The 14,590-nt window shown below is 43.8% G+C and overlaps 1 protein-coding gene across 1 annotated transcript; it reads right to left on the reverse strand.

The window, feature by feature from the left end:
• Nucleotides 1-1,447: 1,447 nt before the first annotated feature.
• LOC148135714 (putative G protein-coupled receptor 139) lies at nucleotides 1,448-3,377 on the reverse strand. The gene is made up of 2 exons (XM_087984314.1): nucleotides 3,311-3,377; nucleotides 1,448-2,310 (listed from the first exon to the last, which is right to left on the reverse strand). The coding sequence occupies exons 1-2, from the start codon at nucleotides 3,375-3,377 to the stop codon at nucleotides 1,448-1,450; spliced, it is 930 nt and encodes a 309-aa protein (XP_087840440.1).
• Nucleotides 3,378-14,590: the final 11,213 nt, after the last annotated feature.

Here is a 14,590-nt window from a genome sequence, read left to right on the forward strand (position 1 = left end):
CCAGCATATCACAGAAGTAAGGAGAAACAAAATGGCTGGAGGAGGCAATCAACGTAAAGCTGGTGATTGAAGATTAGCAATTGCCACGTTCGGATAGGAAGAGGCCATGCAGAGATTGATATACAAGGGCAAGCTTATGTAATTCAGGATGGTAGTTAATAAGTGGACTGAGAGTAGGCAGGAAGCAGACGGGAAGGATTTATGATTGGCAGGTCGTGGCAGTTGGAAACAGACAGCATTGTATTCCCGAATGTCCAGTTACTACAGTGTGGAATCTGAGTTTCAGCAGTGCCGTAATCGAGTCTGGGGAAGCAATGCAATCGATTAAGCTTTCAACAAAGAGACTGATATCAGGAAGTCATCAAAATGGAAAAGTCACGTCTGACTGAAAACCTTCGTTTCACTTGTGGCTCGAAAAGGAACTGTCTGCAAAGGATATATTCAGAAAGCATTTACACATATGAAAATGGAGTAAGTGACCAGTCCGCAGTTTAGCTCTGAGTGACTGTCAACGCTTAGCATGAATGGGGAACTGTATAATCCCCCCATCTATGTGATGGCCGATTATTTCACTTCCCAACTCATCTGCTGGCTGTGCATAAATTTTACCACGATACTTTGCCACGCGAAAAGCCGAGGGGTTCACTCAGGTGGAGGGTACAGCAGTGACACAATCAGAAATGGACGGAATACAAATTTAAACACTTGTTTCTGATTATGAATTTTATGAGAATATAATGTGTATTCTCACAAGAAGATTTGCCTTATGCACAACATTTTCTTTTGTCAACCTGTGATTGCTTTGTGTGAGCGGATGCGAGGAGCTGAGACCTAGTAGAGTAGAAAATGTCGATCACTTTCATTTCCTGTCCTGTGGGAGGCACTTGGATTGCTTTCCTGTTTTTTTTTATATCTGGTCAACCGAACGTTAGCTGCATTGATGACGTTTTTCGGCATGTCTGACATCTTTTGTAAATTTCAGTTCTCTGATAATCTCAGTTCAGCGCGGGGATGAATTCAATTTTTCAGTTCAACAACAACTGGAGTCGATGCGGTTTAGGAAACTGATATTGATGTAGATAATCAGCCCTGATCTGTTTGAGTTTTCTGGTGGACTCAGCAAGATAAACGGCCTCCGTCTGCTCCTAATTCGTGTCTATTTATTTCCTCCAAGAATTATGTTTCCTCCTCTTCTGTTGTTGTGAAACTTTTTAAAGTGACTGCATACTTCTCTTCATTCACTTCGGGTCATACCAGAGCCATCTACCCTCCTTGGCCGCTTTGTATTTGGCATCTGACAAGAGCTCTCAGTATTCCTCAGATTGTGCAACTTCCTGTCCCTAGTTAACAAAATCGCTCAGACATTTCCCGGATATTTTCTTTTTCTGAATTGGACACACTAAGTGCTGCTCAGTCAGTTGCTTTGATTGTTGGTTGATTGAATATTTCAAGCAAAAATAGCTTCCAATGGGTTCCTGAGCTTCTCTCTGAACTTGGACAGAGATGCCACATAGACAATGGTGTTCGTACAGCAATTCAAATTTCGCAGCATGTATGCAACTCTTTCAAATGCATATTCCCCATCCCTATCTAAAGGATCATCAATATCGAAATAATATAAAATATATAACAGCCACAAAATTATGAAGTTTCCAGAAATGACGAAAAGTAAAATTATACACTGCCTTCTACTCTCCATCTCTGGGTCACTAGATTTTTCTCCATTGCTCTGGCCCTTCAGAACTTTCCGGACTCGACTGGCCACTAAAATGTGTTTGACTGTCAGAGCGTTGAGGAACAGAATTAAAAAGAAAGGGAATATTGGTGTTAGAATCTTCTCAAAGTTGTTAAATCCTCTCCACACAGGGTCATAATAGTATGCATCTGAATTCGAACAGTACCATGGTACATTGCCAATGATCCTTTTAGGTTCAAACCTGAAGTAGACAGGAATATTTTTTAGAAAAAACAGACAGCCGATTGTTGTGAGAACGACAGTTGCAGTTTTTTGAGTGCAGTATTTAATTTTCAGTTTCTCACAACAAATGGTGACATATCGATCAAAGGTGAAAGCGATGGTGAACCAGACAGAACAGTCTATGAGTAGACGGCGCAGAACAGCGTGAACACAACAGACAGGGGTAATGTCCAAGAATGATGGTGGGAAAAAATCATGTTTGATTCTTTTGAGTATGATCTCAATGATAACGACCAACAGATCCACTACTGCCATGGCCAGCAGATAACGCCTGCTGCAGGATGAGAGTCCACACTTACCCCGAAGTAGGATTCCAACCATCGCTAAATTGACTGTAAGAGAGGGAGAAGGGAAAACAAAAATGATCAGTACAGACGACCATTCTCCATCATGGAAACTAAGTGGTAAAGGTTGGACTTCATCAACACAAGCAAGTCAAAGTATTTGGGAAGAGGATGAATAATTTGAATTGACACAGCAGTGAAATTCAAACCTGCACTTTTGTACATATGGGACGTGAGCATGAAGAAGGGTTTTTAGAAGAAGAAAATGGGCCAGTAAGATTTTATATGTGGAACAAATGCATAGGCAGATTAGAAACTACCAAATTCTTTCAGACCAATTTCAGTTCAAGCAATGCCAAAGACCAAACTTGCAACATGCTTGATAAAAAGAGAAATGTTCCTGAAACCCCAGCTTCTTCCTTCGAAAGAATTTGCAACACTACTTTCTGCAGGAGCAGATGGTATCAAATACATACTAGATGCAACTCAAAGGCAGGTGCCATTTGCTCCGAGGCTGTCGCACTATTGATGTTGTGGGGAATGAGCATTAAAGAAAGAAACTGTTAAGAGAGGGTGAACATTCTTCCTGAGCAAGCCAGAACTGGCAAGGAGTGTTCATGTGTTCAGACAGCCATTGCCTCAGCTATAATGTGTTCAGTGGAATTGCATGTTGCTTTTCTTCAGTCCATGAGTTTTCTTGGAAATCCATCTTTTTTAAAAATAAATTTCTTTTTAAGACGAGTTTCTGAACCATAACGATTGAAACATAATATCCCAATTTCGTTCTATTCAATCACTGTACAAATGATTACAGTCCTTCACATAATATTCGTCAGAGACTTTGTTCTACTCATGGAATAGTCCATCACTGTTGCAATAACATCGTGAGGAGAGATTGAAACAGTGACAGCAGCAGAATGAAACTGCTGAAGTATGTCCGGAATATTTGAGCTGACGTGCTGTTGAAGTAACATTCTTGCTCACTGGGTAACCGCAGAATCTAGGTCAGGCAGGGATTTAATCAAAGTCAGTGATTATCTTCACTCACCAGGAAAGCCAATGACGCCGAGCACCAGGTAGAATATTTTTCTCACTGTTCGAACCAGATCGCGCATTTTCAGTGGGCAGTAATGTGTCACTAACTTCTGCAGGCAATCCCCGTCAGTTTGAATCTATTGTGAACGATCAGCAGGATCTTAATTTTATGCTCATCGGTATCTCCACGGGGATATTTCTATTGCACAATATTCCAAATTGATGTTTTTTTCCTTCTTGAAAAGTGAGAACAAACAGATGACGACAGCTGAACTAATTCTCTGACACTGGAAAATAGTTAGCGTGTGGACTGAATTGGAAGAATTACAGACTCCCTCATGAATGGCCGACACTGATCACATGAAATAATAAAACTGAATTGGAAACTGTGTCAATTTCTAATGCAAATGGCTCTTCAAATACTCCCCGTTCCATTTTGAAACCTCGTAATGATGACCGTCCCTCAATGACCAGTCAACAACTGAAATTCAAGTAGCAAACTCAGGCCTGCGTTCAAAAAAGGCAGCTGAATATTTCACAAAATAAAAATGAGCAACACAGAATTCGCTATTTCCATGATCTTCTTCATATTTGTGACACATCGGATCAGTCCGTCTCACAACTTCTCATCTCTCCACAGTTACATCACTCACTTCTCTTTCTGTTTCTTGATCATTTCTACCCCATTGTAGTAATGTTCACAGCGCTCTCAGTAGCTTTAATTCACACTTACCTCATGTTCTGTTAGCACGGTGGTTCTCCATTATGTGGGTAATTACGTATTGCCAATTTCCTCAAACCTCCGTCGTCCATCGAGTGTCCATCGGTACAAATTCCCTGTGCTTCAGAGAAAAAAAAAAACTGCAAGTGTAAATGTTTCAAACATTTCTCGAGAGTACTTCCCAGCATTGGACAAACGTGATTTGTAATTCCTCTGAAACTCTAAAAGGTTCTGAGGTATTTCAGTGCTCTGATGCACATTTCCATCCAAGGCACTGATAATACTAATAAAAACATGAGACATTCTGCATGTAATTTCTGCCTCTATAGCTGTTTTAGAAGCAATCCAGAAATGATGCTTGCCTGGTTATCCATGAATGCCCTCTCTCCAAAATGAACATAGTGAGGGATAACATTGAATGGAAACTGAAGATGTCTATTCAGACAAGTACAATCGCTCCAAGAGCAGTTCAGACGCTTAGATAATTGCATACCTCCTGATTCCTCAATGTCGTTCCACACTGACAAGTCACAAGTTTGGTAGAATCATCCCCACTTGCCTGAATGAGTGCAGATTCAACAGAGCACAAGAAGCTCAATATTACCCATGTTTATGCGAACAATGGATACCATATTCATGATGCATTGCAGATACTTTTAAAAACTGTTTTGACATTCAGATCCAAAGTCAAGACGACTATCCTCGAGAAAGACAAGACAACATTTGCTTGAGAACATTGACCCCTAAAAGTTCCCCTCCTATTCATTCATCGTTCTTACATAGAATTATATTCCTGCGCTTTCAGTGTCGCTCGGTCAAAATTCTGGAACTTGCTCGCAGCCAGTGCTACCGCTTTCTCTGCACCACACGGACTGAATCTGTTACCACCACTATCTAATGGCAACTCGTAACCGGCATTAAATGCTGTGACACCAGCGACCCCCAAATCACTCGAATGAATAAAATAGCCTCACCATCTTGCCGGTTGTACACCAATATCGAACTTCCATAAAAAAAAAAATTCCTCCAGATTGAGGACCCTTCAAAAATCGAAAATATTGTGACTGACGTGGGGAGTTTGTTGATGGGAAAAGGCTGGGGAATCATCTGTCTGTGAATGTGATTATGGTGAGTACAATAACGAGCTAGTTAGGATATGTTAGCATTTCGTGAACTCTGCCCGTCACATTATTCCACGTGGATTGTGTTATACTGTGGAGAATGTGAGGGCTGTAAGTGATGGAATTGAGGGTCGAAAAGTCACTGCTGGAAGAGGACAGCAGGTCAGCATCATCCGAGGAGCAGGTGAATTGATGTTTCGGGCATAGGCCCTTGTACAGGAATACTGTGGCGTGTTTCCAGCAGGGAAAGTTGCACGGTGATGTTCAGTGAATGCTTCTGATTGCGTCTCGTGTTTCGACCTGTTAGCATTTTGTTTTTGTTTTTGTGGGGCACATTTGTATGTCGTGTTTTGATACGAGGTGAGGGGCCATAGCAAATGTTGTTTCCTGGGACTCTCATATGTTTAGAGGTTGTTTTGGGGCAGGAGAGTTTTCGTGCTGTTGGGATGGAGATAAGGGGCACTGGTGTCCACTATGTGGTTAATGAAGTGAGGCGACGTGTGGTTTCGGAGATATTAATATTGGTCACCTTTAAACGATTTGTCTTAGGATCAGTCTTTATATTCAACGAAGGATTCAGTATCAATGGAACTGCAGTGCAGTGGTTTAGCGTTCTGTGTAAATGTATCGTCAGTGTTAGGCTGGATTCAGGGTTCAGTGTCATGTTTGTAGCATTAAGAGTACAGTGAGTATTGAATTTGGATTATAATTCTGTCAATGTTCGATTAGCAGTTCGGTTTAATGTTAGGAACAAGATTAATTTCCTGTCAATCTTAGATTTAGGGGAATCCTGGAGGCCTTATCATCAAGATTAGGTTGAGATCTGCACGGGGATAAGAGAATGAGAATTGGGTACCTCATCCACGTTAGGAAGTTACGTTAGTGACACCGAAGAGCTAAAGACGTCAGGTAGTAAAGAAAAGTGGCTTGAAGGATCACTTACAGAGGTACTTTATTTGCACCCATTAGACTTATCCTACACGATGTTGGAAGCCATTGGGGCATGCAAATTGCGTTCAATGTCATTTTGATGAATTTCTGAACGGAATGGTCTGCGCTGTTGTGGCTGAGAATTACCTGTGGAGAGGGGAATGTCTCTGGGTGTGATGCCAGTAAAGTGGGTTTCTTCTTTCTGAATAGTGTTCAGCTTTTTGAGTGGGATGGTGAATTCCAGTAACATAAAGTGAAAACATAAGTTTGGATAATATCGTAGAGCAGAGAAATTCTTGGGAAAGAAACCTGGTAAAGATCGCCAAGATTATCAGGACCATGGGCAAGTTGAATGGAAAACAGCTGATTTCAAAGCGCTAGTAAGAAGGAGACATAACTTTCAATTGCTAGGCATGAGACTTCGAGGGAGGAATATATTTGCATGCCTAATATTGTGGGGTTCTGGAAGTTGCTGCCTGGGACGCTAAATAAAGCGGGAAAACTCACACCTTTGAAAATGCCCTGAGACAAAATTATGGAGGAATAAATAAGAGAGAAGCAGATGTCGGGACAATAACCTTAGAATAAAGGGAGCAGAACAGCAGATATGGAACTTCTTCAGCAAAATGGCAGTGAATTTGTGGATTTCCCTGCCAACTGAAAGAACTGAGGCAACCTCCTTGAATGTTTTGAGGGCAAATTTGGATTTTTGATCAGATAAGGAATTAGGAGTTAACGTGAGAGACTGAGCAAGTGAATCTGAGTCCATAAAAAGATCAGACATGATCTTGTTGAAGGGTGCAACAGGTTGGCGGACCAGATGGCCTATCGTACTCCTACTTTTAATGTGCTTCTGTTTTTTTAATGTCGTTATATGCATTGATATGTTGTTAGGTGTCATAATTTACAAGTGGAATGAACGTGAAAAATGGGGATGTGTAGACGTCATAGTATAATTTGGCAGGACCAATGCATGGTGGAGCGTCGGGGAGGTGTCTGCTGTAGCATTTCACTCCATGTTTTCATCTGCTTAAACGTGTATTGCATACTTTTTGGAACGTTACCACATTCGTTCTTCAGAGAGGGACTAGAAAAAGCGATACATTCACTCTGGCGCTGCCTCTCTTTGATTGGATAAACCATTCAATCCGTGTGCAGGAAGATTGCGATCAGCCTCTCGGGTTTGCCCTATATTTCAATAAACTCACGACTGACCTGACTGAAATCTCAAAGCTGTATTTCCGTCCACCCTGGTAATTCAAAACTATCTTGATATGCAGGATTCTCTGTATATTCTTCGTTACCACCACCGTTTCAAAAAGAGTGTTCCAATTCTCTCAAGAAGACCAGAAGATGAAAGAGCCACAGTCGTCTATTTCGGTCATCGACTGCGATCTGCCATTCATTGGATTGTGGCTGACTTGCTCATCACATCTCCCCTTAATTCCCTTTTCCCCGTAATCCTTGATTGCATTCCTGAATAAACGTCTATACTGCACATTCTTGAATATTGTTGTTTGGCCAATTTTGATAACTCTCTGCAGTGAAGAATTCCATTGATATATTTCTCTTTGAGAGAAGCAATTGCTTCTCAATGTGTGACTCCTTGTTCTCAGACTATTTCAATGTGGTCCTAGATTCATCCGAGAGGGGAAAGAAAACTTTCTGTTCCTATTTCCCTGTTCCTCCCACCTTGGCTGATATATCCTTTACCCTCACATTCTGCTGAATTCCAAAGAATCCAGCTCCTCACCTCTTCAGTCCTTAAATAATATCCTTAATAGTATCGCAGGGATTCAAAATTCAAAGTAGCTTTAGATGAGGATTTGAGCAGGAAGACTGCCCAATGTGGTGGGAACACGTCGGGATTTGGCGCTCAGATTGGTTTCCCACGTTGACACAACTTCCAGGGCCAAAGGGACTGTACTGTGTTATAATAGAACATAGAACATAGAAGAATACAGCGCAGTACAGGCCCTTTGGCCCTCGATGTTGCGCCGATCCAAGCCCACCTAACCTATACTAACCCACTATCCTCCATATACCTATCCAATGCCCGCTTAAATGCCCATAAAGAGGGAGAGTCCACCACTGCTACTGGCAGGGCATTCCATGAACTTACGACTCGCTGAGTGAAGAACCTACCCCTAACTTCAGTCCTATATCTACCCCCCCTTAATGTAAAGCTATGCCCCCTTGTAATACCCGACTCCATACGCGGGAAAAGGTTCACACTGTCAACCCTATCTAACCCCCTAATCATCTTGTACACCTCAATCAAGTCACCTCTAAACCTTCTTTTCTCTAGTGAAAACAGCCCCAAGTGTCTCAGTCTTTCCTCATACGATCTTCCTTCCATACCAGGCAACATCCTGGTAAACCTCCTCTGCACCCGTTCCAGTGCCTCCACATCCTTCCTATAGTATGGCGACCAAAACTGCACACAATATTCCAGATGCGGCCGCACCAGAGTCTTATACAACTGCATCATGACCTCAGGACTCCGGAACTCAATTCCTCTACCAATAAAAGCCAGTACGCCATATGCCTTCCTCACCGCACTAATTACCTGGGTGGCAACTTTCAGAGATCTGTGTACATGGACACCAAGATCCCTCTGCTCATCCACACTACCAAGTATCCGACCATTAGCCCAGTACCCCATCTTTTTGTTATTCTTCCCAAAGTGAATCACCTCACACTTAGCTACATTGAATTCCATTTGCCACCTTTCTGCCCAGCTCTGCAGCTTCTCTATATCCTGCTGTAACCTGCCACATCCTTCCTCACTGTCAACAACTCCTCCGACTTTCGTATCATCCGCAAACTTGCTCACCCAACCTTCTAACCCCTCTTCCAGGTCATTTATAAAAATGACAAACAGCAATGGTCCCAAAACAGATCCTTGCGGAACACTGCTAGTGACGGCACTCCATGAAGAAACTTTGCCATCAACTACTACCCTCTGTCTTCTTCCATCCAGCCAATTCCTAATCCAAACCTCCAACTCACCCTCAATGCCATATCTCCGTATTTTCTGCAGTAGCCTACCATGGGGAACCTTATCAAACGCCTTACTAAAATCCATATATACCACATCTACCGCTTTCCCCTCATCAACTTCCTTCGTCACCTTTTCAAAGAATTCAATAAGGTTTGTGAGGCACGACCTGCCCTTCACAAAACCATGCTGACTATCCTTGATCACATTATTCCTATCCAGATGTGCATAAATCCTATCCCTTACAATTCTCTCTAAGACTTTGCCCACAACAGAAGTGAGACTCACCGGCCTATAGTTACTAGGGTTATACCTACTCCCCTTTTTGAACAAGGGAACCACATTTGCTATCCTCCAGTCTTCTGGCACTACTCCTGTAGACAAAGAGGACATAAAAATCAAGGCCAATGGCTCTGCAATCTCCTCCCTTGCTTCCCAGAGAATCCTAGGATAAATGCCATCAGGCCCAGGGGACTTATCTATTTTCACCTTTTCCAGGATTTCCAACACCTCATCTCTACATACCTCAAAGCCATCCATTCTACTTATTTGTGTCTCAGTATTCACATCGACGACAATGCCCTGTTCCTGAGTAAATACTGAAGAAAAGTATTCATTCAGTGTCTCCCCAATCTCTTCCGCCTCCACACGCAACTTCCCACTACTATCCTTGACTGGACCTATTCCTACCCTAGTCATTCTTTTATTCCTAACATACCTATAGAAAGCCTTAGGGTTTTCCCTAATCCTACCGACTAGGGACCTTTCATGTCCCCTCCTTGCTGCTCTTAGCTCTCTCTTCAGGTCCTTCCTGGCTACCCTATAACTCTCAATCGCCCCAATTGAACCTTCACGTCTCATCTTGAGATAGGCCGCCCTCTTCCATTTAATAAGGGATTCCAATTCCTTATTAAACCACGGCTCCCTCGCACGACCCTTTCCTCCCTGCCTGACAGGTACAAAAGAATCAAGGACACTCAATAGTTGCTCCTTGAACAAGCTCCACATATCATTTACACTCTTGCCTTGGAGTCTACTTTTCCAAGCCACACATCCTAAGTCATGCCTCACCGCATCATAATTTCCCTGACCCCAGCTATAACTCTTGCCCTGTAGTACACACTTATCCCTCTCCATCACGAGAGTAAAAATCACCGAATTATGGTCACTATCCCCAAAGTGCTCACCTACCTCTAATTCTAACACCTGGCCTGGTACGTTACCCAGAACCAAATCCAGTATGGCCTCACCTCTTGTTGGCCTGTCTACATATTGTGTCAGGAAACTCTCCTGCACACATTGAACAAACACTGACCCATCTAACGAACTTGAGCTATAGCTTTCCCAATCAATATCAGGAAAGCTAAAGTCCCCCATAACAACCACCCTATTACTGTCACTCATCTCCTGAATCACCTTCCCTATCCTTTCTTCAATGATTCTAGGACTATTAGGAGGCCTGTAAAAGACTCCTAACAGGGTGACCTCACCTTTCCTATTCCTAACCTCAGCCCAAACTACCTCAGATGGCAAGTCCTCATCCATCGTCCTTTCCACCACTGTAATACTATCTTTGACAAGCAATGCCACACCTCCCCCTCTTTTACCCCCACCTCTGACCCTACTAAAACATTTAAATCCAGGAACCTGCAACAGCCAATCCTGTCCCTGTTCTAGCCATGTCTCCGTAATAGCCACAACATCGAAGTCCCAGGTACCAACCCACGCTGCAAGTTCACCTACCTTATTTCGTATACTTCTTGCATTGAAGTATACACACTTCAAGCCACTTTCCTGTTTACAGACACCCTCCTTGGAAATTGATGCCATGTTCCTAACCTCCCTACACTCCAGGCCCTGCACCCTGAAGCTACAATCTGGGTTCCCATGCCCCTGCAGAGTTAGTTTAACCCCCCCCCCCCAAGAGCACTAGCAAACCTCCCCCCAAGGATACTGGTGCCTCTCAGGTTCAGGTGTAGACCATCCTGTTTATAGAGGTCCCACCGTCCCCAGAAAGAACCCCAGTTATCCAAAAACCGGAATCCCTCCCTCCTGCACCATCCCTGTAGCCACGCATTTAAGTGTTCTCTTTCCCTATTCCTCGACTCTCGATCACGTGGCACGGGTAACAAACCAGAGACAACAACTCTGTTCGTTCTAACTATGAGCTTCCAACCTAGCTCCCTGAAAGCCTGTCTAACATCCTCGGCACTCCTCCTACCTATGTCGTTGGTGCCAATATGGACCACGACTTCGGGCTGCTCCCCCTCCCCCTCCAGGACCCGGAAAACACGATCAGAGACATCACGTACCCTTGCACCTGGGAGGCAACATACCAAACGTGAGTCTCTCTCGTTCCCACAAAACCGCCTATCTGTGCCCCGAACTATCGAGTCCCCAATTACTACTGCTCTGCTCTTCTTCACCCTTCCCTTCTGAGTAACGGGGACAGGCTCCGTGCCAGAGACCTGAGCCCCGTTACTTATCCCTGGTAAGTCATCCCCCCCACAAGTATCCAAAACGGTATACTTGTTCTGGAGGGGAACGGCCGCAGGGGGTCCCTGCACTGGCTGCTTCCTCCCAGTCCCCCTCACTGTCACCCATCTATCTGTCATCTTTGGAGTTACTACTTCCCTATAACTCTGATCTATGACCCAATGTTCCATGTTCTCTGATGGTTAGTTTCAGCAATGGATCTCATTTGGGCCAACGATTGTACAGTGATTCTGTATGGTCTGACTTGTTCCTTGTTCTGTCATATAAGCCCATCGAAGATCACCAAAAGCGATTTCAATATTTACTAACCACATTTTAAAAATAAACAATCGCAGACTTTGCACATAATAAATTGCAGACTCCGATATTGTGTCTCAAACAAAAGATAGAACAACTTAATAAGTACACAGTGCCTTCACTTGACGAGAAATTCAAATTGGTCAGTTGATTACTATTTTTCCTTAAAACTGAATGTTTTTTCTTATCATCCCTTCACAGAGAAACGACACACAGTCAAATAAAGACACTTACGGGACAATGTCAAGAAAACAACGAAGCTTGCTAGATTATTGAATAGAGTCATTCTGTACAGAAGCCTACCATTCAGTCCAACCACTTCATGCTGTCCCAGTTGCCAAATAAACTTACTCACAAGTGATTGCATTTGATGCTTTCCCATTCAATCTTTCCGACCGGTCTTCTCACAGAAATGACTTTTAAACGTCAGGAACGTGCATACATTTTTCCCCATAAGAAGATTCTCTGTGTAAAAACATTACCCCTCCTTTGCTTTACATAGCTTTCTCCTCAAACCTTAAACTTATGCCACCTAGTTTTGAAGTTCCCCAACCTAGTGAAAAAATACTTATTTTTCAATGGCCGACATCCCATGGAAACAAGTTCCAGCAAATCAAGTCTATTTGTTTTAATCAAAGCCTTCATTGGGTTGCTGCTAGGGAAGGGGGGATCTGTACATGAAGGACGAGTTGTACCTAGACTGGCACTAATGTCCTCGACAGGATAATATCTAAACCAGTTCGGTCGGTTATAACTTAGTTTGGCAGGTGAATGCAATCCAGCGCTACAGATCAGAAGAGAGAGTTGTTGCTGAACAGAAATAGAATACAAAGAATAAATACGGGGCACAGATAGGCGGTTTTGTGGGAACGAGAGAGACTCACGTTTGGTATGTTGCCTCCCAGGTGCAAGGGTACGTGACGTTTCTGATCGTGTTTTCCGGGTCCTTAAGGGGGAGGGGGAGCAGCCCGAAGTCGTGGTCCACATTGGCACCAATGACATAGGTATGAGGAGCGCTGAGGATGTTAGACAGGCTTTCAGGGAGCTAGGTTGGAATTCAGAGTTAGAACGAACAGAGTTGTTGTCTCTGGTTTGTTACCCGTGCCACGTGATAGAGAGTCGAGGAATAGGGAGAGAGAACAGTTAAATGCGTGGCTACAGGGATGGTGCAGGAGGGAGGGATTCCGGTATTTGGATAACTGGGGTTCTTTCTGGGGAAGGTGGGACCTCTATAAACAGGATGGTCTGCACCTGAACCAGAGGGGCACCAGTATCCTTGGTGGGAGGTTTGCTAGTGCTCTTGGGGGGGTGGGGGGTGGGGGGGGTTTAAACTAACTCTGCAGGGGCATGGGAACCCAGACTGTAGCTTCAGGGTGCAGGACCTGGAGTGTAGGGAGGTTAGGAACATGACATCATTTTCAAAGGAGGGTGCCTGTAAACAGGAAAGTGGCTTGAAGTGTGTATACTTCAATGCAAGAAGTATACGAAATAAGGTAGGTGAACTTGCAGCGTGGGTTGGTACCTGGGACTTCGATGTTGTGGCTATTACGGAGACATGGCTAGAACAGGGACAGGATTGGCTGTTGCAAGTTCCAGGGTTTAAATGTTTTAGTAGGGTCAGAGGTGGGGGCAAAAGAGGGGGAGGTGTGGCATTGCTTGTCAAAGATAGTATTACAGTGGTGGAAGGGACGATGGATGAAGACTCGCCATCAGTGGTAGTTTGGGCTGAGGTTAGGAATAGGAAAGGTGAGGTCACCCTGTTAGGAGTTTTTTACACGCCCCCTAACAGTCCTAGAAACGTAGAAGAAAGGATTGCGAGGATGATTCAAGAGAAGAGTGAAAGTAATAGGGTGGTTGTTATGGGGGACTTTAACTTTCCTGATCTTGATTGGGAAAGCTTTCGCTCAAGTTCGTTAGATGGGTCAGTGTTTGTCCAATGTGTGCAGGAGGGTTTCCTGACACAATATGTAGATAGGCCAGCAAGAGGTGAGGCCATACTGGATTTGGTTCTGGGTAATGAACCAGGCCAGGTGTTAGAATTAGAGGTAGGTGAGCACTTTGGGGACAGCAACCACAATTCGGTGACTTTTACTCTAGTGATGGAGAGGGATAAGAGTGCACTACAGGGCAAGAGTTATAGCTGGGGTCAGGGAAATTATGATGCGGTGAGGCATGACTAAGGATGTGTGGCCTGGAAAAGTAAGCTTCAAGGCAAGGGTGTAATTGATATGTGGAGCTTGTTCAAGGAGCAACTATTGAGTGTCCTTGATAAGTATGTACCCGTCAGGCAGGGAGGAAAGGGTCGTGTGAGGGAGCCGTGGTTTAATAAGGAATTGGAATCCCTTGTTAAATGGAAGAGGGCGGCCTATGTAAAGATGAGGCGCGAAGGTTCAATTGGGGCGATTGAGAGTTATAAGGTAGCCAGGAAGGACCTGAAGAGAGAGCTAAGAGCAGCAAGGAGGGGACATGAAAGGTCCTTAGTCGGTAGGATTAGGGAAAACCCTAAGGCTTTCTATAGGTATGTCAGGAATAAAAGAATGACTAGAGTAGGAATAGGTCCAGTCAAGGATAGTAGTGGGAAGTTGCGTGTGGAGGCGGAAGAGATTGGGGAGACACTGAATGAATACTTTTCGTCAGTATTCACTCAGGAACAGGACATTGTTGTCGATGTGAGTACCGAGTCACAATTAAGTAGAATGGATGGCTTTGAGGTATGTAGAGAAGAGG

The sequence above is a fragment of the Chiloscyllium plagiosum genome, unplaced genomic scaffold (assembly GCF_037043375.1).
Source record: "Chiloscyllium plagiosum isolate Xiang-an unplaced genomic scaffold, Cpla_swu_hap1 HiC_scaffold_48, whole genome shotgun sequence".
In the NCBI taxonomy this organism is placed as follows: domain Eukaryota; kingdom Metazoa; phylum Chordata; class Chondrichthyes; order Orectolobiformes; family Hemiscylliidae; genus Chiloscyllium; species Chiloscyllium plagiosum.